This window comes from Antennarius striatus, chromosome 15 (assembly GCF_040054535.1).
Source record: "Antennarius striatus isolate MH-2024 chromosome 15, ASM4005453v1, whole genome shotgun sequence".
Lineage (NCBI taxonomy): Eukaryota > Metazoa > Chordata > Actinopteri > Lophiiformes > Antennariidae > Antennarius > Antennarius striatus.
The window spans coordinates 5,702,269-5,727,063 of NC_090790.1; the positions used below are offsets into that span (position 1 = coordinate 5,702,269).

General features: G+C 39.5%; 3 protein-coding genes, 1 long non-coding RNA gene and 1 other non-coding gene across 5 annotated transcripts; 2 read left to right on the forward strand and 3 right to left on the reverse strand.

The window, feature by feature from the left end:
- The first annotated feature begins 238 nt into the window (after positions 1–238).
- trnae-cuc (transfer RNA glutamic acid (anticodon CUC)) lies at positions 239–310 on the forward strand. The gene has a single exon. It is a non-coding gene; the product is annotated as a tRNA-Glu (tRNA).
- Positions 311–2,367: 2,057 nt separating this feature from the next.
- LOC137608830 (bile salt-activated lipase-like) lies at positions 2,368–6,633 on the reverse strand. Its single transcript, XM_068335420.1, has 11 exons — positions 6,571–6,633; positions 6,037–6,184; positions 5,826–5,945; positions 5,533–5,730; positions 5,241–5,371; positions 4,440–4,547; positions 3,698–3,812; positions 3,412–3,595; positions 3,113–3,316; positions 2,664–2,873; positions 2,368–2,560 (listed from the first exon to the last, which is right to left on the reverse strand). The coding sequence occupies exons 1-11, from the start codon at positions 6,631–6,633 to the stop codon at positions 2,368–2,370; spliced, it is 1,674 nt and encodes a 557-aa protein (XP_068191521.1).
- A 1,455-nt stretch (positions 6,634–8,088) lies between these two features.
- Positions 8,089–12,243, reverse strand: LOC137608472 (bile salt-activated lipase-like). The gene is made up of 11 exons (XM_068334875.1): positions 12,169–12,243; positions 11,803–11,950; positions 10,611–10,730; positions 10,334–10,531; positions 10,055–10,185; positions 9,825–9,932; positions 9,627–9,741; positions 9,202–9,388; positions 8,863–9,066; positions 8,424–8,633; positions 8,089–8,296 (listed from the first exon to the last, which is right to left on the reverse strand). The coding sequence occupies exons 1-11, from the start codon at positions 12,241–12,243 to the stop codon at positions 8,128–8,130; spliced, it is 1,665 nt and encodes a 554-aa protein (XP_068190976.1). The 3' UTR covers positions 8,089–8,127.
- Positions 12,244–13,420: 1,177 nt separating this feature from the next.
- gtf3c5 (general transcription factor IIIC, polypeptide 5) lies at positions 13,421–18,493 on the reverse strand. The gene is made up of 11 exons (XM_068335179.1): positions 18,258–18,493; positions 17,462–17,660; positions 17,116–17,323; positions 16,794–16,977; positions 16,052–16,156; positions 15,645–15,759; positions 15,467–15,547; positions 14,965–15,050; positions 14,790–14,872; positions 13,951–14,096; positions 13,421–13,635 (listed from the first exon to the last, which is right to left on the reverse strand). Exons 1-11 carry the CDS (start codon positions 18,459–18,461, stop codon positions 13,454–13,456), a joined length of 1,593 nt encoding a protein of 530 aa, XP_068191280.1. The 5' UTR covers positions 18,462–18,493; the 3' UTR covers positions 13,421–13,453.
- Positions 18,494–19,439: 946 nt separating this feature from the next.
- On the forward strand, positions 19,440–23,256 carry LOC137608788 (uncharacterized). Its single transcript, XR_011038239.1, has 3 exons — positions 19,440–19,807; positions 21,616–21,737; positions 21,853–23,256. It is a non-coding gene; the product is annotated as an uncharacterized lncRNA (long non-coding RNA).
- The last annotated feature ends 1,539 nt before the right edge of the window (positions 23,257–24,795 follow it).

Sequence of the window (24,795 nt, forward strand, 5' to 3'; positions counted from 1 at the left end):
GGGAGTCTCCTGAGCAAAGTGGTCTGACTAATGTCCCACCAAACCCAGTGAACAAAGACGCCCTCATCTGTAGGACATTGTGTCTCTACGTAGTCTGTCAAACATACAAAGTCTACTCACGTAACGTTACAACATTCAAAGTTATTGCATTATCACTTATCGGATATATCTGTGCGTGAATATATAAATATATATAAATATATAAATAGTGACTGTATGGCTTCAAAGTCCGCAGAGCTCCCTGGTGGTCTAGTGGTTAGGATTCGGCGCTCTCACCGCCGCGGCCCGGGTTCGATTCCCGGTCAGGGAACACTTTTACATTTATAGAAATCCGCCCTGCTGTGTTTGACTGACTGCACGTACTGTAAGTATTATGTAACGCAGCTGTACTGATAGGCTTGTACATGCAATGTACACAGCGGTCAACAGCTATGTTTGCTCTTATGTCTGCCTCAACTAAATGACAAATGAAACCACAATCAAAACGTAATATTGTCAAAAAAATTATCAAACATTCCATACGCTCAAACTTATTTTCACACTCATTTTGTTTAGTAACTACTGTACAATCTTTATTGTGTGCAACATGTGTTAACAGTAACTTTAATATTCAATCAACCACACTAGTGTGGTGAAGTTCATGGCTGGTGAGGCAACCACATTAGAGATTTACGAATGTATGAGTGGATTTGTTATTAAATTAGTAAAATGACAAAAGAGCTGTAATTTTTTTTGACCAAATGTTTACAGCCACCGCCGGGTGGCTGTAAACATTTGGTCAAAACCTGATTACTGAAAAAAATACATTCAGAGTGAGGAGATAATTTTCCCAAGAGGGATAATAAGTCGTGTTTTTCTTTTTTCGTCTTTCTTCTTCTTTCTAATTATATCATACCTGTATTCATATTATAATTATTTATTAATTATGTCAATTGATTGGTAGTTCAATTTTGATAAAAAATTTTAAGGTTAGATATCATATCTTCAATCTTTGGCTTTCATTTGGACAAGTTTAGCATGAATGGACTGCAGCACAACGCTTGATTGTGAATTTGCGGCGCTACTTTTCTGCATAGAAGAACGCCAGCAATGTGAACCTGTGCGCCCCCTTCGGTGAGATAGAGTACTGCCTCCCCTTGCCTGTTACAGTATTCGCCTTTTTAAATACGAAATTGCAAGATGTGTTCCTTAAAAGGTCTAAAGGCCCTGCAATGTATTTATAAATGTATTAATTAAACGATTAGTTTATTAAATAATTATTAAATAATGAATTTCGAATAATTTCATATTAAAAATTGTGTGGTCAATTAATTGGTGATATAGGCCTCCAAAAAAAATGTTGCTTTCTGAGTAATTGTGAAAAAGCAGGTGTCTCTTTTTTACCAGTGAATATAGTCTCAGGCATAAAACCTTTCACGCACTGTCAGTTATGGCAGGTGTTGTGACAGAAACATGAATCCCATGTCTTTGAAACCTTTTTGAACTCAAAGTCAAAGAAACCCTGAGGGGATCAAACATTTCACCAGGTAGTAACACATGTAACATGTGAGGTTTCTGGGCGTTTTTAATCTTATGCCCAATAAAAAATGACATACATATATAATGCATAAGAAAACAGAAAAATAGAAACAAAACCTCTCAAAGCATTCAGAAATTAGTTGACATAAATCACAGACAGCGCTGGTGCAGGATTGATTGTCAGTCTTGTTCCAGGCACCCCGGGTCTCCAAGAATGCGACCCCTCTGCAATCGACTCGACTCGATAATTAAAAACATTGTATTTAGCAGAATCCTGTTCTTTTAAGTTGAAGTTTTACTTGTAGTTAAACTGCTTAAATTCCATCTATTTTCTTATAGACAACACAGTCATGATTGTCTCCAGCCACAGAGTTCTGTGTCAGCTTCAAACCCAACAATGAACTCTCTAGGGACGGAAGAACTTCTGGAGTTTTTTTCAATTTTCATAGATTTTAAGTTCACTTTTTAGAAATTTTAATATAAATCACAATAGTCAAATGGTTTTTTTAAAATTCATTTAATGTTTTACTTTTACATTAAAGAATATACGGATCACAAGTACAAGAAAATACAACAACACTTCCAAACGTGTTTCATTCTGAAATTTTGCATCCACAGCTAAATAAGTATGTGTAGTGTGAAAGGATGGTTGTGTTTATCTGAAAATTAAGCTTTTTTGCTTTGTTATTACGATTCAGCTTTACTGTTCCCATTACCTTTTATTTCATCAAATGTTCATTGACTCCTCTAGTTGGATTCACGCACCATTGTCTGTACAGTTGTCTGTATGGGAAAATGCACAGAAGTGTTTCTTTATGGGGTTTTTTTAAAATACAGTAAATAATAGCATCAGTGAGCAACTGTCACACTTTGGGATGGAAGGCTGGGAAGCGTGCTGGCCCAGAGGCGAACATATCGGAGTCTCATTTCCTGGTTAACGGAAGCATCAGTGATGTTACCGTTAATGTCCAGGAAGTGGTGTCCAGTGCTGGTAAATTCAGGCCAGATCACAGGAACTTTCAAGTTTCCTTTATTGGGGTTTCTGTGAAATTTAGGGAAAAGGAATGAAATATGTGTTAACATAAACGTAAATACATATATATACATCTAGCTGCCAAAATCGTAAAATGTTGTAAATTTCTTACCCTGTTCTGGCAAAGTTAGTCCAGTAGGCGATAATGTGGCCGGACAGATCTCTGTGTCGGTCCCCATACGCCTTTGGTGTGGTGAAGGGTTTGCCAAACACATACTGCAGGTCATCAGCATGGTCGGCTCCCACCCAGTCATTGTAGGGTCTCCCTGGTCCAGCCAATAAACTGGGCTCAGACATCAGGTAGGAGTAGGTATGGCCCAACCTATTGATAACCAATACATTGCATCTGTTAACAATCTGATCCCTTCAGAGAGGCATTGAAGACACAAGAAAACTATTTTACTTGATGATGAATGACACTGATGGTGAGGAGGTGCCTTTTTTTAGAATCCCGTTTTGAAGTGCTTTTTTTTTGGTGTACTTTTTAAAAATTCTTTAAACTTCTTTTGTAAAGAATCATTAATAAAGGGAAAATGATCAATCATTCACACACACACACACCTGACGTTAGCAGCATGTAGGTAAATAGCTGTCTGTGTTGGAATCAGGAACATGTAGTCGGTTCCAATGTCCACAACGGTTTTCTTAACAGCTGTCTGAGTGGGCGCTGATCCCCAGCTGGATGTGTACTCAGAAAAGGCGATATCGAAGCCGGCTTGCCCCTTCTCTCTGGTATAAGCAGCAAGGAGCTTCTTTACGTCTTCTCTGCAGTGAAAATACAATTGGGAGCTGTGAGTTTCAGGACTTGACCACTCTGTATATTTCTCTTTCACCAATGAAGCGAAACAAAAAGGCCTTACACGGGTGTTTCTTTATCCTTGCCAAGGGAAGGGACGTCCTTTAAGGTGAATAGATGTCCGTCCATGTCATTAACCCCTACAAGGTAGTCAATATCAGCAGCATTGTGGAACAAGTTTCCAGGCTGATCAGGGAGGAAGTCTCCATCAACAACAGGAGAAAGAAGCAAGTTTTTCACAGCAGGATCTGAGATAAATTGACACAGAATTATTGAGGCGGCATCTAACAGTCAACAAAAAAGGGCTTCACATCTTTAGATGCTTTTATACGTTGAAAGAAAACTCTCACGGTCTGGGGAGCCTTGCACGAGGCGAGGAGCAGCCATAGTGAGAGTCTTTGCATCAAAAGTTTTCAGACAGGCCACCATCCTGTCATCAGTGGGGCAGCCGACTTTTTGGGCAACCTGAAAACATGATAATGTGGGCGGGTGTTTCAGGGTTAAAGCAAAGACAAAGTTTCAGGCCACAAGAAGAAGCTGACAGCTTGTGCAATTACTGTCCGGTACATATCTAAAGCATTCTAAAGCTGATCATTTTAGAATAGATAGAATGTTGATAGAGGGATAAGGTATTTCACAGACAAATTGTACAAGCCAAATTTGTAATAATGAGATAATACATTTACAAAGTGTTCAACATCTATGGCCATTTTGTTGGGTGTATTTTATTGATTTATCTACAAAACATTCATGAATGTGCAAAATTCTTGACAAAAACATAAAAAGCACTGCACATCAGTGTGTTTGTAGCATGCACAAGGTGTAGGTAGTATAAGATACACTATGTAAAACTGATGACGCAAAATATCATCATAACATTTTGATAATGTTTGAAATCCACAATGTAATAGAAGTTTTCAATATAAAAAATACTTTATTTATTCAAGAATGGATGATTAGGAACTCAACACTCCCAATAGCATTAAAGAAATTATTGTACAAAGATTTACAACTTGTTTAGAAATGAGGATTGTAATTATTTGAATGTGAAATAATATCCTTTAATCAAAGTTGCTTTTGACCTTAATGTACCTGCTCTGCAATCTTTCTTGGGGTCTTGTTCAAAGCCCAGGGGCAGAAGGCCACACCGCTCTGGGAGATGGCTCTCCTGACCAGCCCTTTGTTATGGGGGGAGAGGGTCTGTGTAGGAATGCATTCATAAAGCAGACTTTTATTAAGTCTAATAATTACATGCAATGGAAAAATGAGTGAAGGGACAGCGAAGAGTAAAGTAAAAAACATTTGAGTTATTGTGTAAGTACATTTTATAAGGAATACTTCACAGTAGGCTTATTATTGAGGAGTATTTATTGAAAAGCTCTCTGACTCACAAGTAGTATTCATGAGATTCGTAATACAAATTAGAAAATTGCATTCCTTGGAGAAAATGCATGAAGATGCTGTCCTCTGAACTGAGAATGTGAATAAGCTACGCTACAATATTTACTTTATTCTTCCCAAACTGATTAAAATAAATATCTTATGTTGCCATATTTCTAAAGAGAAATATCACAGAAAGGCAAAAATCATTGTATATATGAAGAAAAAAGAAGAGAAAAAAGACAGATTTTTATTTAGATCGATTGGCCAGTGGTCATCTCTTGTGATTAGTTAGTACTGCTGTATTGTGACTGTCTAACACTATATCATTGTGATTGATTATTATTACTGTGTCAACAGTAAGATGGTGTTGAGCTAGTTGAGTGCTGAAAAGCATATGAAGAACAAAAAGAAGAAGAAACGTCACTGCTGATATAATAGTTATTGATCAACCACTGATAAAACTGTGATTAGCCCAGCCTTATAGGAAGACGCTCCTGTGTTTAATCCCACCTGGAAGCTGACGCTGGCTCCACCTGCAGATTCCCCAAAGAGGGTGATGTTGTCAGGGTCTCCACCAAAAGAGCGGATGTTCCTGTGCACCCAGGCGATGGCAGCATGCTGGTCCCACAGACCATAATTCCCTGTTTCATCAAATCAAAACAGCATCAACATAACCAACAGACGGTATCCAGGCTGTTTTAAAACACTATTTTACTTTATTGTAGCCAATGAATGCCAAGAACACAATGTAGGCTGAGTATTGGTGTAAAAACCTGTAACTGTGGGCATTACAGTCCCTTACCAGGTAAACTAGAGTCTCCTGCACTGAGAAAGCCCAGGACGCCCACACGGTATCCCACTGACACCACAATAACGTTGCCCTTGTCTGCAACTTCCTGACCGCTGTAGAGATAGTTGTTGAAAAAGTTTGGGCCCATAGAACCGCCAAAGACGAAGCCTCCTCCATAAAACCAAATCATGACTGGGAGATCCGATGACACTTTGGGTGACAGAAAAGAAAGAATTTCTTCCTTGAAATGAGACAGTCCAGTGTAAAACCTGTGCCAATAACATATATAAAAGTAGTAAAACTACCTTGTCTGCCATGAGGAACCCAGATGTTGAGATAGAGGCAGTCTTCACTTCCAAAACTTGAAATCTGCAGCATGGACACCTGGAGACATCTCTTCGCATACTTTGTTGCCTTCAGTGTCCCTAGGAAATTTAAAAATACATAGCATATTCTCTGTGATGAGGGGATGATTTCACAATGTAAATCAGATTTATGAAGATGCCATAGTCTTACCTTCCCAACCAGGATGAGGTTTAGGCTTCTCAAATATCCCAGGCTTGGCAGCAAAAGGTATTCCTTTGAAAACGTCCACGGAACGGGAAAGACCGAGGGGGATATTTTGTCCCGTAACAGCACCACCTTCAGTTTGCACCACACCCAGCTAGAGACAGTCAGTTTTACATAAAATATAAAAATATATTCACATCACTGTGCAGATTGTGTATATTTTATTTTCAAATATCCTTTAACTTTACACTTTTCCCTTTGATATATATATATATATAATCTTGATCATTTCCTCTTGAATAACAAAACGAATGTACGTAATATCGTTTTCTTTTCCTGTAGAAACATTTTTTTTTTTAAGTGTATAAGCTGCTGTTCAAATCTCATAATTTGTAATCACAGAAAAATGTCAACAATTTAAACACCATTTGACCCTCGACAGCTTAACATGACATAGAGAAAACCAATCCCTACATGCAAATGATGTACACCTTTCATTTACATGTTTGCAAAGTCTTATTCTAATTTTTGCAAACTTACAGAAGCTGCTGAGGTGGACCCCAGAGACAGGATGACAGCACACACAACCTTCAGCTTCTCCATGGCTGCACAGGAACAAGCAGCTGCCTCTCTCCAGCTGTTTATATACACAAGACCTCCGAGCAAGAGATGAAGTGTTAATCTTCAATGTTTGCTCATATTATACAACTTTTCACCCACACCGTTACCGTCATTGTGATGGGAAACAATCCGGTGTAGATACTTACAGCCTGAACACCTTCAAAATGAGTCTTGTTTTCATTTTGTTCCACCGTCTTTTTAGTATAAAGAAAAAAATGACAATAAAAAAAAAAAAAATGACACCCAGAGGATGCAATTCAACACAAGATAAAAAGATCAATGTTTTATTTGATATTAGGAAAATGGAGCACACTGTGCAGATTTGCACATATTGACACGTTAATGTTGTACATATTACTTACATCCTAAATAGAAAGTAAATAATATATACTTTCTCTTTTTATCTTATATTAATTTTATTTTTTCTGATATTATTTACTAAACTATTAGTATATTAGTATACCTTTTCAGCAAGTAATTAACATTTTTATATACTTTGGCTTTATTGTTTCTACCATTTTATGTATGTTTTATTTTCATCACACTTATACTTTTACTATAAAGTGTATCTGGACCAAAACACATGGAAAAATTGAGCGCAGTGAAACTGACTGACTAATACGTGAAGGAAAAATGTCATGCTGTCCTTGTAAAGAGGCCACTGGAGAAACAGGTGGACCGATTCTCAGATCGGCAAAGAGCAGCCGGGATTAGATAAGATAACACCTCCAGAATAACCGCACACATCCCAACGGTCTGCTGGAGGGGAGACTGGAAAGTGAATTTATCCATGCTTGATATTTAGTAAACTCAAATTATTACACAAACGCACACGTGCTCTCACTCACACGCACACACACACACACACACACACACACACACACACACACACACACACACACACTCCTCTGATGAAGGGATATTATTAGCACAATGTGGACTTTCAAAATTCACTATGGTGCTTCATTACATGGCCACCTTTAATCAGTACCGACTTCTTCAGATGACTCTTGCGTTACCTGCCCAGGTATAAACAGGACATTATGAATGTCTTTGATTTTTTTCCTCATGTTCCCATGACAACTTCTGACAGGATTCTCGTCCACATATCTGTGTCCTGAAAACCTTGTGAAGACCTGTCTTGATTTCTGTTTGGCTAATCTTCATTTTGAGTTATTTTCATGTGGAATGCGACAGTCTTGAGTAATAAATTATATTTAAAAACAACCTGTCACAAACATCAACTGTAATTAAAAGGAAACTAGTTTTAAATCCATTTGACAAAATTAAAATTGAAACAAAGTCAAACCAAACCAATGCCACACATTCAATGTCTTTCTTTTGTGCTAAACTGATTCAACGTGACACAAACACACACACACACACACACACACACACACACAAAAAGAAAACAAAGGACATATTACTAGGGTTTGTCATTGATTTATTTTTTCATCAACCAATCACTCAAGATCTTTAGGGGAGGTTGGGTAAAATGTTTGTCCAGAAATGCACATAACGCAACCTCAAATTCTGATGCACATAGTTCTTGTTCATCTTAGAGTTGATCTCCAGGTATTTGTGTCCGCTGCTGGTGAATGGAGGCCAGGTAACAGGCACGCTCAGCTCACCTTTGTTGGGATCCCTGTTGAAAATACCCAGAGAAATGAGACACTGGCATGAGACAATTTTAGTTTCTATGAATTTTTATCATTCAGGTTTGTTTGATTTTCTGTGTTGAAGTGTGTCTTGGGAGTTTTGCAGAATGTTACCCAGTTTTAGCGAAATTGGTCCAGTAGGCGATCATGTAGCCAGAGACATCGCGGTGGCGAGGCCAGTACCCGAGCGGCGTGGTGAAAGGCTTTCCGAACACATACTGTAGGTCATCAGCGTGGTCAGCGCCCATCCAGCTGGGGTAGGGCCTACCGATGCCAGCCATACGGTTGGGCTCAGAAAAGAGGTAGGAGTAGGTACGGCCAGTCCTATGGAGAGACGGGTGGGAGAAAAGAGACAAAGAGGTGGCAAAATAGAGAAAGAAAAAATGTTGGGTAGACTTGGATTGAAGCAGATGGAAATTTTATCCGTAAAAAAAAGGGATGTTTATCTCATGAAATAGAAAACGGAAGGACTTAACTGACTTTAATTTTAATTGATCATTTAATTACTTGATAATAAGATTTGTTAGGCCTGTATCTGTCAACAAGATCTCACGTGGCATTGGCAGCGTGAAGGTAAAGAGCAGCCTGAGTAGGAATCAGGAAGATGTAGTCTGTTCCAATGTCCACAGTGGTTTTCTTGATGATCTCTTGACTTGGATTTGATCCCCAGTTGATGCTGTATACACTGAATGCATTGGCCAAGCCCTCTGGGCCTTTGTCTTTGGTGTATGAAGCCAGGAGCCTCTTCACATCCTCACTGCAATCAGGAACAGAAGATGTAGAAAACATTTAGGTCTGTAGAATAAAACTAAAGCTTGGCGCTGGACGGATGTGTGCCCTGATATTCTGACCATGCCAGGGAACAGCCACAGATCTCATGGCTTAAACATACATAGGGGTGTTCAGCAGGGGGGAGTTGATTGAAGGAACATCTAAACCAGTGAAGAGGTGCCCGTCCATGTTGTTGATTCCAGCCATGTAGTCAATGTCAGCTGTATTGTGGAACAAGTTCTGAGGCTCATCAGGCAGGAAGTCACCGTCAACCACAGCAGACAGCAGCAGGTTGCCCACTACAGGGTCTGGAGCAGCAACACAGAGACGTCACACTGTGTCATGGTTTGCGTACAAGAAGTATTACGTTACGTTCCTAACAAACATTAAGTCAAACGTTCCCATAAACTACTAATATGTGAAAAGAGTTGGCCGCGAGAGTTGGCCACCAGTGTGTCCACCTCCTTTTTGTTTCAAACATGTCCATATAATGTGTTTGGAAATAAAAATGTGCTTTAAACACACTGTGTGGAGTTGAATCCTTACTATCAGCTGAGCTGGACAGACTGAGGGTGCCAGCCTTTGTTAGAAGTACAGGATCAGTCATCTTCAAACAGGCAACCATATTATGATCGGTGGGGCAGTTGACTTTGATGGCCACCTGGTGAGACAGTGTCAACCATCTTTAGTTGTTTAGAGGGAAACGTGTAAAAAATTAGACATGTCGAAGATCCTGTTAAAAACCTCCTCAGCGAATCTGCGAGGGTTCTTGTTGATGCCCCATGGGCACAGGGCGACCCCACTCTGGGAGATGGCTCTCTTAAACAGCCCCTTGTTGTGAGGGGTGAGAGTCTGTGGGCAGATAGACAAATAGATATGTTAGCATGTTTAGTCAAGTTAGACTGCTTTACCTTTTGGGATTTTAATTCAATACCATTTTTTAATATTGCAAAAAAACCCAAAAACGTCTGGACCTGGAAGCTGACGCTGGCTCCACCTGCAGATTCTCCAAAGATGGTGATGTTGTCAGGGTCTCCACCAAAAGAGCGGATGTTCCTGTGCACCCAGGCGATGGCAGCATGCTGGTCCCACAGACCATAGTTTCCTGATGATGAAACATTTACCTGAATTACAGCACGGACTAATAATTTAATGGAACCCAAAACCCAGCTATGGATGAGCGAATGAAGATGGATGGGTGGGAATTTATTAAACGTGTAAGCAGGCCAACATGTTGGAGGCTCTGCACCTACCAGGTAGGCTAGAGTCTCCAGTGCTCAGGAAGCCCAGAGTCCCAACACGGTATCCCAGCGTCACCACAATAACATCTCCTCTGTCTGAAATCTCCTGCCCACTGTACAGATAGTTGTCCAGGAAGTTAGCTCCCATGGAGCCTCCAACCAGGAAGCCTCCGCCATAGATCCAGACCATGACTGGCAGATTGGTGGACACTAGAAGACAAACGGAATGAGACCTGTCTGGAGGTCAAATCTGACATGGAACAGACTTTGTTGGCTTGTCAGTCCGTACCTGAGCGGCGATGAGGAACCCAGACGTTCAGGTAAAGACAGTCCTCGCTGCCTCTGGTGTCAGTCATGATGAGGTTCAGCTGAAGACATCTCTTCCTGTACTCAGTGGCCTTCAGAACACCTGCCCAGAAAGAACAATGTTCTCATGTCACATTACATCATACATTTTAGGCCTTTACATGATGCTCATTTACCTCTGAAGGTAACAAATAACGTGTTTTTAATCACCTTGACCTAGAAAACTAGGTCAAGGTCAAATTTCAGGAGCCAGATAAGACAGAAGGACGAGGGAGAAGGCCAGTGTGAGTAATCACATAGATCAAAGCTAGTGCTTTGATCTATGAAAGTAGGTCAGAGCACTAGCTTTGATCTTTGACCTATGCAAGTAGGTCAAGGTAAAAGTTTTAATTCAGGGGTGTGTCGGGATGTTGCATTCTGTGACTGCCTTGTTGTCTCTGAGCATCTACGAACGTCAAGCTTCATACTCGGATACTTCACTGTTTATCATAGAAGATAAAGCAAAGGCTAATGACGACAGTGAGAGTAGTGACCATCCCTCTGATAACAACTCTGCCTCTGACCGACCATAACTCCCCCCTTCTCTTTATTTGTTCCAAAGATGACCACATGCTACATGCTACAGGACCGTACACAGACATAAAGTCTTGTACGTCGCTGTCTTGTCTGCAGCCACTTCTTCCGTGTTGCGGGTAATGGGGGTTGCTAGTAGCATATGTTCTTATTCTTATTTATTATAGAATAACATGGAATAATGGGCTTTTAATGGTTTTCTACTGATTACAATATTTATTGCGGACAGACGTCAAGTTGATTGAATGACGTAAACCTGATTTTTACTTTTAGGTGTATTGTTTTAAACGGATGTATTATGGAGAGGCCTGTACCTGTACGTTATTTTACAAGTTGCTTTTAAGCCCTGTAATTGTTTCTGGGAAATCTTAGGAAATAGTATTTTCATATCTAAATTAGTAATGGAAATTAAATTACCATACCCCAAATGATGATTATTGATTGAAATGTAATAAATAACAATCTAGAAACAATTCAACTTGCGAACAAACTCATGGAACCAATTGTGTTTGAATGTTGAGGACTATGTGTATATTTAATGCTAAAAAAAATATGTCGTTATTAGGCTGGATTTCCAATATTTTAGAAGCTCAATGACCCACCGTCCCAGCCGGGGTGACGCTTTGGTTTCTCAAACCTTCCTGGGATGTCAGCAAAAGGAATTCCCTTGAAAATGTCCATATGGTGACGGTACCCAAGACGAATGTTCTCGCCCTCCACCATACCTCCCTCTGTGTACACCACCCCAAGCTTCAGAGGGGAAGCACAAGCAAAGACAAGAAACTGGAGTTTTACAAGCATAAAACATTGTTAGTACAGCTAATAACCATTAAATTATAGTGCCTGTGACTGATTACTCAGATATGATCAAATAACTATGATTGGTGTGGAAGATTTTTATATACATTCAGAGCAGAGAATGAAGGTTTTTTTTTAATAACTTCTACTTTTTAAATAGTTATACGTACAGTTGTGGCAGAAACCGTCTCCAGGTAAACTGCAACCAAGCCAACGGCTGCTACCAAAATCCCCAGCTTCGCCATTGTGACTTTTGAGAACCAAGCTGCAGGGGAGGAAGACTTTTATAAAGGAGCTCCCTCCCCTGAAAACATCTGACGAGTGTGCAGTCTCTGGGCTCGCTTTTCCCACCGTTTGATAACATTATGTAAGCAGATGGGTTCACAGGACCTCTGTCAAAACTACCTGGAACATAGTATAACATCTGTGGCTATTATGAGGAGATCATTACAACGTTAAATTAAAGCAGTCTTAGTTTTCAGCTAAATGAAATGAGCGGTTTCCATTTAGATTTTCAAACAGGATGGGTTTGGCACCAGGGGGAGCAGTCAGTCTTATCTGCAGCAGTCCAAATCCAGTCAGAAATATTATGGGAAGACACACGTCAACATGATAACAACCGTAGACTTCATTTGTCCTTGGACGTCCATCAAAACAAGTTTAGATCACTCAGCATCTACCTTGCCTGATTTACTTACCAACTCATCACAAAGGTGAAAAGTAGATTATCTACTCCTGCAAAAGTAACAGTTTTTGAATTTTAAATCTTTATTTTATCCAAATCCACAGAAGTATTTGCAGGTTAACCATAAGTATGATATTATAACATGAATAGTGTAAAATATATTCTGTTTTTGGACTAATAATGTTTGTGAGATGATGAGGCTGGTTAAACTGAAGTACTTTATGTATTGTTAAAATGCTAATTTTACAACAATCTGAATGAAATACAAGTAAAACCGCAAAAAAAACTCTCAAATTAATTTAACAAAATGAAGCATCAGAACAAATAAAAGGGAATTATATATAAAGAAACACCACCTCACATTTACACATACTGTATATTCAGTATGCGTGAGTAAATGCATGTTACTTTTCTACGCTGCTGCTTATATTAGTAAAACTTGACTCGATCAGGCGTCCACCTCCATGTTAAAAATAAGAACTGTAACTCACTGGCTTTTAGGCAGTTGACACAGCTGTCCCACAAGACTCAAGGTCACAATGCTGCAGCCAAAAAAGGTGCAATGCTGGACATAGTTCCTCCTGTCTGCTGTTTAATCTCAACTGTATTCCTGACCGGTCACTGTATTACTGAATGATCTAATAATCTCAGTGCAGGGGCCCAGAAAAACGGACACAGATGCAATTCCTACAAAAAAAACCATGTAATTTTATTCATTAAAAAAAAAATCACTTCTTACAATAATGACAGTTTAATGTCACAGTTTAATGTTACATATAATCCAGCATTTCGGTTGCCATCTCATTTTCACTTCCCTCCGACAGCTGAAAGTCATCGTCCTCATCTTCCTCTTCATCATCCTTGTTCCTGTCATCGTCTGCGTCATCAGCATTCTCTGGAGATTCAGTTATCAAGCCTCTGCGCCTGCGTTTCTTTGAGCTCTCTGGTAATGCTGACGGAGAGGAAGAGTATTAGTTGACATGCTTTCAATACATGAAGGTGTTTTTAAGTTTTTTTTTTCTTTCTGTACTTTATTAACCCTGTTGGGAAGTCATATTTGATGCAACTGATGCAACATTAGAAAGCTTTAGTTCCATCCTGTATTAGTGGTGTAACTTTTTACAGCAGTGGTTTATATCTATAACAAAGCAGGCCATCAGAGCAATCAGAACATTTTCCCTTTAGCCATATTGTTTCTACATGTAAACACAGAGTGGACATAACTGAGGACACAACCACCTTTCAAGACGGTGAATATCTTTCTTACTTGGTTTCTGGTCTCGGATGACCTTCTTGATCATTGCTGAGATGATGTCCCTCAGCTTGTCTTTGGTACCAAGAAGGCACCAGCCGTCCCGTTCGTCACACACCGGCGGCTCCCTACCGGTATTCTGCTCAACCACCCGTTCGATGCTGGAAACACACAAAAAGCTTCACTGCACCCAAAAAGTGACAGAAAAATGTACTCAAGTTCCAAACTTGCTTCTATGACTTTAACTTACAGTGTATTATTTTAAAGGCAAGCTCATTGGATATCTTTTAGTCATTTGTTAAAGTTCAGATTCAATTTAACAATATAAACTATATTCACAAATATTATGATGGATCAATATAGTTTTAGGTACCAGGACTAGAGGCTACCAGCAAGAACTACACACGTAACATTAAACATCCACCATTGATTTATAACTAATTATCGTCCCCATAGAAACAGGTTTTTATCCTAAAAAAGTGGTCAGTGTGTTTTGTTCGTTGTAACCATAACAACATAGATGCAGTGCTTTCTGGGAGACAGGAAAATTTATCAAGACTCTAAATATAGAATGGGATCATTACAGTGGTTGCCTTCCCTGTCAAATGACTCAAACACCGTACACAATAATCAATCTGAGGCGACGTGTTGTTCATGAGTTCATATTTGACATCTTAGTCGTTTACTTTGTCTCTCCGGTTGGAGTTACATTGTGAAATCATGCAACTCCTGGGGTTTGGACATTACAGACACATCTGGGGTGAGTCGGCTGATGATACAGGGTATTCGAATCCCAACATTTGTGTGCAGAAATGTGTGCCTATAGGTTGTGTTTGTACAGCGCTGTTAAGTACCTTTCCACATGCAAATCACAGAGCTGGTAGAACATCTGTCTGTGGGGAGGAAGCATGCCTTCTCTGAAAATGTAAGATGACTCCTGCAGAGATAAAGTAATTATTAGTTATTAAATTATTATCTTAATGCTTGTCTGATAATGTCTCCACACATTTAGGCGAGCAGGTCGCTGACCATCTGGGATGCACTTGGGACTGGATCTTGACTGGTACTTGGACCGTCCTGAGCTGGAAGCTCGTTCAAACTAGCTGGCTGGGGACCTTGAAAAAATAATAGAATTTTGGTCAAATAAGTTGTCAGGTTACCTTGGCAACAGCAGAGAGACAGCAGCAGTATGCAGTTATTTTTGTGCCATTCATTTTAGGAACACAGATTGTTCATGAGCTTGCAGCGCCCCCTGGCAGAGCCTGGGAGTTACAACATCTAATGAACAGGAACTTTAGGCAGTTGTGGTCCTGAACCGGACTTGTTTTACTGTTTTTCTCAATGCTGCTCTGTTCTCTGGGCCAAGTCAAGACTTTTTAAACTTCAGGCAGATTTTTTTTCTACAGTGGATATTCTGACTTGTTGCTGTGACAAAAGCATAGGTGAAAACATTACAATGAAAAAAAAGCCTGAATCCCATTTCTCATCTCCTCAAATAAATACACATATTGATCTACATTTACCTACTCACCTGCTTTGTTAAACGTGATAGGCAAATTGTAGTTAAAAGCACTTCGTTTTGGCTTCACTGGGATGTCTGATAACGAATACCCTGAGAATGGAAATAAAGAGGAATGAATATAATATAATGTGAATTATAAATGATAAATGTGCAGCAGCCGTCTTAGTCCTTTGTCTCAGGTTCTAACCGTGTTTGCTGCTACAGCGGATCCTGAAGTCCAGCAACTGGTATTTTTTGGACTCCACGGTCTTTCGGGGGTCATAACCGAGCCTCACCCACAGACTTCTCCAAGGTCCTGTCACCTACCAAATGAAACTCGTGTCAAACTGACATTTTTGGAATTCCATATTCTCCAATTTTTCCTTTTATTGACACTGCATTTCAACATTTTGTTAAGGAGGGAACAGAATGTATGACTCACTTTAAAAATATATTAAGTAAGCTCTCTGCACATTTGTAAAATGACTATAATGTACCATTTTCATTTTGAACACTTCACAATAAGTCTGAATAACAGGTAAAATGCATCAAATAGCCTTTACTTTGTCCTTCTCATGCATGCTCACATTCTCCATCCATGTCCCCTCAGCTCACCGTGTAATAGGCAAAGACAGGCAGCAGCAGCTTCAGTTTATCAGGATGAATGTTGACGTTGGCTTTGACGGCGTTCCGTGACCAGATGGGCCGACTCTCAAACATCTAGGAACAAAAAGTTGTGTTGGAGATAAGATTAAAAAACCCCAAAAAAGTGAGTCATACTTGTGCAAGAAAGTATGAAATTTTTTTTCAAACTTCAACCAGATATCATTTCTGGAGTCAAAAGTGATGACGGCAAAACCACTGTAAAATAATGCAACTTCTAAAAACAGCCAGTTGGAAAAAGGAGAGGCTTATTATTCTTTATTACAGCACGATTAAACAGAGGAAGTCAGTGAATCCCCACAACGGGACAGCTGGAGCCAAAGTTTATTGTAACCTTCATTTAAGTTAATTTAATTTACCAATTATTTGTTTTAAGTTCTTGTATAAACACATAATATGCCTATAAACCAACATATACAACAGGGAATTTTCAATCATCAATTGCGGTTTTCACAGTGAGTGACTCTACTTTTACAACATTGTTTTCCTTTGTAGTTTGACATTTCTCAAATGTGTCCAATTCTCATTCATTATTTAAGAGCCAGAGAGTTTATTTTCATCTAATGAAGCCTGAATTCCACTTTGCCTGAGTCATACAGTCTGGATTTCTGTTTGCTCCCTCCTGCCATTTGCATCGCACTCCTGAACAATTGGGGGGTTACAGATCCATTCTGATTACAGTAAAAACACACACCTTTCTCATCTGTTCTTCAGCTTGCTTGTCGTGCTCCTTCTGACACACTCGCTTCCAGTTGACCCTGGCTGCCTCGAGGCAGTGGGCGGGAACAGTGGGATCAGCAAAGCTTACAAAAATGGCGTTGTGAGGCCGACGTGCTCGGTTCAAACCGATTATGTTCTTCTTGTTAACAGGCTGCCTGCTGTAAACAAGAAGTGGAGAAATATTAATTGATATATTCCAAGCAGACTGCATGGATAGTGCAGACATTCAGTTTCCAATGCTGTTCTTTACATCCAACAAGGAAGGACAAAGGGTGAGCAGATATTATGAGGATTACCCAGAGACTGTGTTCTGATGGCTGTCAGGTCGGTAGAAATAGTCCACAGGATTATCGAGACGTGAAAAGATTGCCGGAGGAAGAAAGTAAGGCAGGGGCTGCTCAAAGTACTCTTGATTCTCTACTTTACGAAGAATGATTTTGTCGTATAAAGACATGTCGTTCCCATCCTCTGAATGCACAGCGAGGTACTGAAAGTCTGCCAGACCTACAAAAACAACATTCAGAACAATAGCTTTCCTATATCAATTAATGAACTCTTATTAAGAGATGCTCAAAACACATTTACAACATTGAGAGGGCTTCACACATGATGTGTGGTTTTGGAAATATTAAAAGGACTGACCTTGGAATCTATACGTTGTTCCTATGACTCCAAGAACATCCATGTGGATCTCAACATCCTTTGGGTTCTTTTTTCGCACCCTCCGTCGCACTCTGAGGAGAAGGCTGCTTGACGATAAGCGATTTCCACAGAGAGGGTGACAGAAAGGGTCCTGAGGTCGGTAACGCAACTCGAGTCGTCTGCTTGGGTTGGCGAAGGTCTGCAGGATGAATAACACGTACAGATGTCAGGTTAGAGCAGTTTAGATACAGCCGTGGAGACGAGGCTGTGATCACAGGACAGATGTTAACAGGCGACACGGCATCAGACTTCAGTCAATTCACTGAAATCCAATACAATTTACTAAGCATTTTGAAACTTTAATTAATTTTATTTTTTTACACTATCAGGCTCAATTATTATTCAACCACCATTGAATATTAGCTCTACACGCTATACAATTTGTCAGCTTTTTGAAGTAATCAAATTAATAAAACGCTGAACGCATCAGACTTTTTTCGTGATCTAAGTGTTTATCAGTTTTGAACGTGTTTTACTCAGTAAAAGTATCATTTATTCCAAATCTGGGGGTAATAGCCTAGTAATAAATGTAATCCTGAGTGGTTTAATCCGTTCTTGTTTGATGTGGCTGATGCAAACAGCTAATAAATATAACTTATTGTTTAGAGTTAATCCCACAGACACCTGAAATTGAATAATCTTGCTTCTGTGTTTTTTGAGTTCACAATGTTAAATGTCCATTAATAAATGTTTAATATAGAGTAAACTAGTCAGTGTGTCCCTCTGCTGTTCTTACTTTGGACACCGTGTTTTCGCCTCCCAGCGTCTCCAACATCTTGTCCACGTCGGTCACCAGAGCCGGATATTCCACACACACCAGCCGGGTGGTCCGCAGCTCCACGGTGGACGAGCTCCCGGGAAGATCCACATCTTCAGACTGACTGGAAAGACTCAGTTCCGTCAGGGCGAAATTCAGCTTCAACTGTTTATGATCCGCCATTGATTCGAGCTGGTTTGACTGTTGTGTCCAGCTGCAAATGCCGCCGTGTGGAAGCGTGGGCTCAGACTTTTTGTTCCGGACACGAGTATAGTTCCCCACACACCGACTAGTCCTGTAAAAGGAACAAAAGAGGAATATGGATAATTTAGTGTGACCAATTCACCTAAACTGTAGGTGTTTGGAAGTGGGAAGAAGCTGGGGAACTTGGAATGAATTAATCTATTTTTTTTTCTACTCGACGTTCACAGGCACCGTAAAATTAGTTAAAGTTTGCCCTCTTTACGTAAAATCTTCAAGCAAAATTATAAACAAACAAACAAACAAATAACGCTGCAATCCATTACAAATATGTCACAAATTAATATCTTATATTCCTAGTCTAGTAAAAGAACACAAGTAAAACACCGGCATCAAAGTGATGTACCAAAAATGAAACAATACAATACAATACAATACAATACAATACAATACAATACAATACAATACAATACAATACAATACAATATAATACAATACAACAGCACATTTTGGAACAAGAAATTTGACTGATAATTGATGCATACTGTAACGTTGTTTCATTTTAGTTTATCTTCTGTTTAGTGCTTGAATTTTGCCTTGAGGGATAAATAACATTTAATAATAGATATTAAATCGTAATTTATTTGGTGACGTGAATGGCAGCTGTGACACATCAGGTAATGATCTGCTCCCGTGTGAAGCTTTGGGCTCCACCGACACGTGAAGATCCGTGTGTGTGTGTGTGTGTGTGTGTGTGTGTGTGTGCGTGCGTGCGCGTGTGTGTGCGTGCGTGTGCGTGTGTGTGTGTGTGTGTGTGTGTGTGTGTGTGTGTGTGTGTGTGTGTGTGTGTGTGTGTGTGTGTGTGTGTGTGTGTGTGTGTGTGAAGAAATTGAGTTGATCTCGTTCAACTTCTTCTTGTTAATGTGTAAAGTAAAAATAACTGCAGTATGATTAACATCACGGAGTAAATATACACCAAGTATTTCGAAGTTGCGCTTGAATCTAATACTTGGGTAAAATGCGTTACTTCCTCCTGCAGGAAGGATACGTCTTTATTTGTAGTAAATTCTATGTCGAATGCATCGCTACTGTCGCAGATTGTACCTTAAATAATTTCAATCTGAATTTGATAATGTATTTTAAGAACCTTTTTATGAAAGTCTTCAGTATGACAGTGTTTATTAAGCACAAATAGTCGATTAGTACTCTGTTTTTTGCGTTTCTTCTCCCCAAATGTCAGAGCGCACTGAATGTGCGCACGGAGCCACGTGGTGGCAGCGTGGAACCAAACGTGTGGGAGGAATATTTCCCTCCAGCAAAGATAAGAGGTACTGAATCTTCACGATGGCTCTCAGTCTGTGTGTATCTCTGTGCATGTGGTCTAATTCTTTTTTTTTCTTTCTTTTTTTTAAATGTTTGATCGCTGTAACACCCTCTTTAAGTATTTTTGTTTTGTCAGTCGTTTTACCAGACATTCGGTGTTGTTAGAAGGACCTTGGCAAAGAGGATTTGTGTGGTGTCCCTCCCATAAACTGTCAACAGACTGTCATCCCCTCAGAGAAGAAAGAGACTGAAGAAACAGTTGTGACTCTGTGTTTGCTGAGTTATTTAAGATTCTGTTGTATAGGTAATTACAGCCCGATCTGATACTCTGTTGACTTAGATTCTAGTTTGTCTTCTTTTCTCTTGCCTTTAAGGGAGTATGAGGCTTAACACTGGATTTGTGACAATATAGCTCAACACAATCCCACAAGTGTTGAATGGCCTTCATTTGAGTAGGAACAATACGCGTTTGGAGTCGAATTAGATTAGTTTTGTGATGGATTGGTTTAATTTAACACTTGTAGTTCTTAGAGAATTTCTGAAAAGTCATGCCTTGGTCATGATTTCATAAATTTACCAAGACCTGCGAAATATACAGAGAAATGGGCATAAAAAAAATAAGATCAAATGAAAACATCAATAACAGTTATTACAAATGAGTTGATCTAACTTTGTACATTGTTTATTTTTCACCTTTCTATTAAATAGACACAAATATTTCATCCATCCACCCGTTTTTTTAGAAATAAGATGATTGCATAGACATTATAGTGTTTTTTTTAACCAACAACCACTAGGTTGCAATGCATGCAAAGGTCGCGGTCATGGTGGGATTGCCGTCGGGTTTAAATGATCTAAACCTATATACAGTGTATGTCTTTGATGTGACATATGTAGATTGTACAAATTAAATAAGACAGCTTTGGGTCACTTGTGGTTATGATAAAACATTTTCCCTGCTTCCAGTCTTTGTGCCAAGCTGCAGCATGCAGATCCCGGATCAGTCTCCGTGATGTGTACAAAGAGATGAAGCTGGTTATGATTTTGTCATGTGACTCCTGGTGACATGTCAGATCTTCCTCAGAGCAAACTTGTTTTGACTTAGGAGTCATGCTAATAGCTTGCCGTAGCAATCAAATTGCATTTAATGACTTTAATGAAGGACCTTTGAATTCCACACCTGAACAGAATAAATTCAGAGTTAATGTCATGAGGATCACTGGTGCCTTTTTGTTGTGATAACTCATTAGACATCATGTTTAATATGTCAGATGTTATAAAGGCTTATTGAAAATGCTTTTAGGCTATTCCACAGAACTGCCTGACTGGAGGATGTTAAAGGAAACTTCTGAGAGTTCCTTCCTGTTAATATCTCATCCTATACAACACAGTTCTCACAGAGTTGGTGTAGAGATAGTTACCGGTTTTGTAGCTGATATTTATTCATTTATTGTTCCAAACGTATTTACTTTTCCTTTGAATCTCTTTGAATCTTTGCTTTGTCAGCTTGTGCGCTCTTCATACTGACTGTGTCAACACAGTATTCCCATCTTTAAAGGCAACCTACATTTTGTGTAACATCAGTGCATCTAACACTATGTGAACAATATCATAACTTCAATAAAATAAAATAAAAAACACAACGCCCGGCCTGTCGCCATGTCGTGAAACTCGCTGTTCTTTGGGAGGGGTTCCAGGAGGAGGAGGAGGAGGCAGAAGGTAGCCGAAGCTCTGACTGACAATCTGTTGTCTGCTGTGGTGAAGTAAGGATTCCAATCTTTCTGATTCTCTAGTTTCTCTCTTATGTCTACAGCCACCTCATCCATTGTTTATTCATCACGCTCTTGGTGCTATCTCAGTCGACGGCCTGTCCACTCCTCCCTGTGGCTCTGCTGGCATGTTGCAGCCGTTACAGGATGGGGAGACCATGATAAGGTTATCAGACGGTCTGCACAGCCCAGTGTACTCTGAAACAGCCTGCGGCCCTCAGATTTCACCCTCTTTCACCCCCTTCTGTCAGTAACTCCTCTCCTGTCATCCCTCCTCTCAGATTCTGATGTCCGGACTTACAGCTGGCTTTCTGCATGTACAGTACGTCCATATTTAGTCATGTGATGCAGGCCCCGCCTCCAAAGAGCTCTGCAAGCAAAGCTATCATCAAGGATGGATTTTCATTGCAGACTTTAAGAACTTCAATGTGACTTTTTATTTTTATTTTACATAATTTTCAATAAGAAGATTTTTCCACTCAGGTGCACAAACATTCTCTAACTATATTCCACGCAGCTCTCAGAATGTTAATAGCTGCACAAATAGAAGTCAGTGTTAGTATGTAGTCATTGGAATAATGCAGCCTGTGACTCCAAGCGTCTTCAGGCCCTATAGTTCATATCGACATGCAAAGAGGCTCGCCATGACAACACTATCACACGAACGCTGGGAAGATAGAACGTTCACTACCTTCTTAGTTCTAAAGCAGTAAATTATCACTAAATGCAAAGCATGGCTGAGGATGATGGGAGTGTAGTTTTCATTGGAGATTTTAGTCATGACTTAAAAACAATTATGTGAACATTTATGACAGTTATTTGGCATATTCTGAGAAGTTTCCATCTGGGAAAACTTCCCAGACAACTTATCAATAGATTCATTAACTCACGGTATAAAAGTGGTTTTACTGCTGTATTATTCCAGGTATCATATTCACATTTATATTGGTACCTAGTGGAGGGAACCTCTATAGCTATTTGCACTTATGCTTTCAGATTTGTATGAGACACTCAATTAAACAGCAAAGTCTCATGTTAATAAGCAAACCAAATGAACAAAAATAATAGATTTATTAATTGCGTTCAGTATCAGTATTCATAGTGTGTTTTTTCATTTATGTTTTTTAAAAAATGAAACTTTTGTGACTTTTTTCCCCTTTAATTTTGCCTTTATGTTGAAAGTTTTTATTCTTCTTCCTGCTTTGGAGACTTCTACTCAGTCTCAATACTACGTGAGGCTCTGGTGTTTTCCTGTCCATTTGTAAAATACTTCTAACGGAAGTGATGGGGTGTTTTTGTCTTATCATTCCTGTATGACTCTTTAAAGACGTGTCCTTAACGTCATCACTACACTTATCAATAGAAGGGCAGGGAGCACTAAACCACAACACAATGTCACCGGCAGTCAAGAGGCGTGAAGCTCCCCCACTGTGTGACAGTAGCGGATGTGATCACACGGTATCATCCTGGGTCCAGTCGAACAGAGGAAATCTGCAGCCATCTTATTTTCTAGTTTGAACTATTCCATTTGTGTGAAGTGATGCATCACCTGTCACCCAGTCCGGACGTGACAGAAATAGATTTAAAAACCTCCCTAATGTTTCATATTTTAATCTATTACAACATTCTGGATTCCTCTCATTAACACTTTTAATTCTCTATTATCCTTATAATCACAACTCAGTTTTGAGCACATTTTCAGCTGTTAATTTTTAATATCCTTTTTAAATGTTAGATTTTGTTTGTCACTGACAAAGCATTTTTTTTTAAAAAATTTAATTTTGAGGACATTTTTCTTTATTCCTTGTATTTTTAAGGGAATAACATGAATTACGATGGGAAAATGCAGTATATTTAGGTATCTTCAAAGATATTGATGTACTAGATTTGAATGGTTAGTTAGACAAATAACCTTAAACTAAAACTTATTCCCAGTTTGATTGTGGATTAGGTTTAAATAAACTAAAGCTGCTGGGCTGGTAGAGGTTTGTGCTCCACTGGCTGCCGAGTTGCTTCGTTACTTAATGCCAAACCTCATCAACCGGTTTTCAGCTTTTGCCATTTTACATTTTTGTCCTGATTACATGGAAAAAAAAAATAACGTCATGTTTCAAACATTGCGAGAAATACTGAGGAACATAAAAGGTGGAATCATTTGAATACTAAATTGTTAAAACCGTCACCGTGAAATCAGGTCAAACAAATGGAACAGATAATAAAACCTGAATGCATCCTGCAAAAAAGTGATGCTAATGTCCACAGAAGAAGACAAAGCTTCTGTTAATAACAGATATCCAAAACAATAAATAATGAGTCAGATTTTAATCTAATCTCACGGGGAGAGGGATGGTGGTGCCCTTCTTGGGGGATCCCCCCCCCACTCTATCCATGAATGTGTCACTGATGCCTGAGGCGGCTTCACCTACCCTTCCTACAGAACCAGGGTTCATTTGCATAGAAGCCATTTGCAAGGCAAATTCCAGCACTGTGCTCCTATTTTTTTATTGGGCGTGTGTGTGTGTGTGTGCATGTGTGTGCGTGTGTGTGTGTGTGTGTGTGTGTGTGTGTGCGTGTGTGATGTGTGTGTGTGTGCAGGGGGGAAAAAAAGGGCTCTCAGCGTTTTTGTGGTGCGTTGGGTTGAAGACAGCACTGATGTCTGAGTCCTGATTTTATTTTTCGGTTTTTAAAGATGTTTGGTTTGTTGTTGCTCGACTGCTCGGGAGGAAACTTCATAGGTTTTAAACATTATAGGTTATAAATGCACAGAAGCAACACTTCAGTTAATTAAGCACTCAGTAGAACCCAAATCTCTGCCAAGGCAAAGCTGACCCAAATTAAAACCGAATAAAAATTTCAATTACTTGCCTAACAAGTCTGTTGAAAATCATGTATAGTCATATAAATGATTTGTAATCTTGCTAAGAAAGAAACCAAACACATGCCAGTGAAAACACGACCTCGGTGACAGCTCTACTCGTCTTTACAGCAGGATCTGTACATCTTTTGTGTCCCAGATATAAAACTCACTTAGAGGTGAGCATTCGGGGAGAAAATGTATGAAGTATTAAAATTAAAGAGACTCCAGGAAACATGCTTATGCGCAAATAACCAATCAGCTCACAGCATGGAGGCCAGCCCTCCATGCTGTGACCTCTCTCTTACCAAATCTAAAAGTCTCCACTGCATGGAGGTCTTTCCTCACCTGTGCACCAGGTGAAGAAATG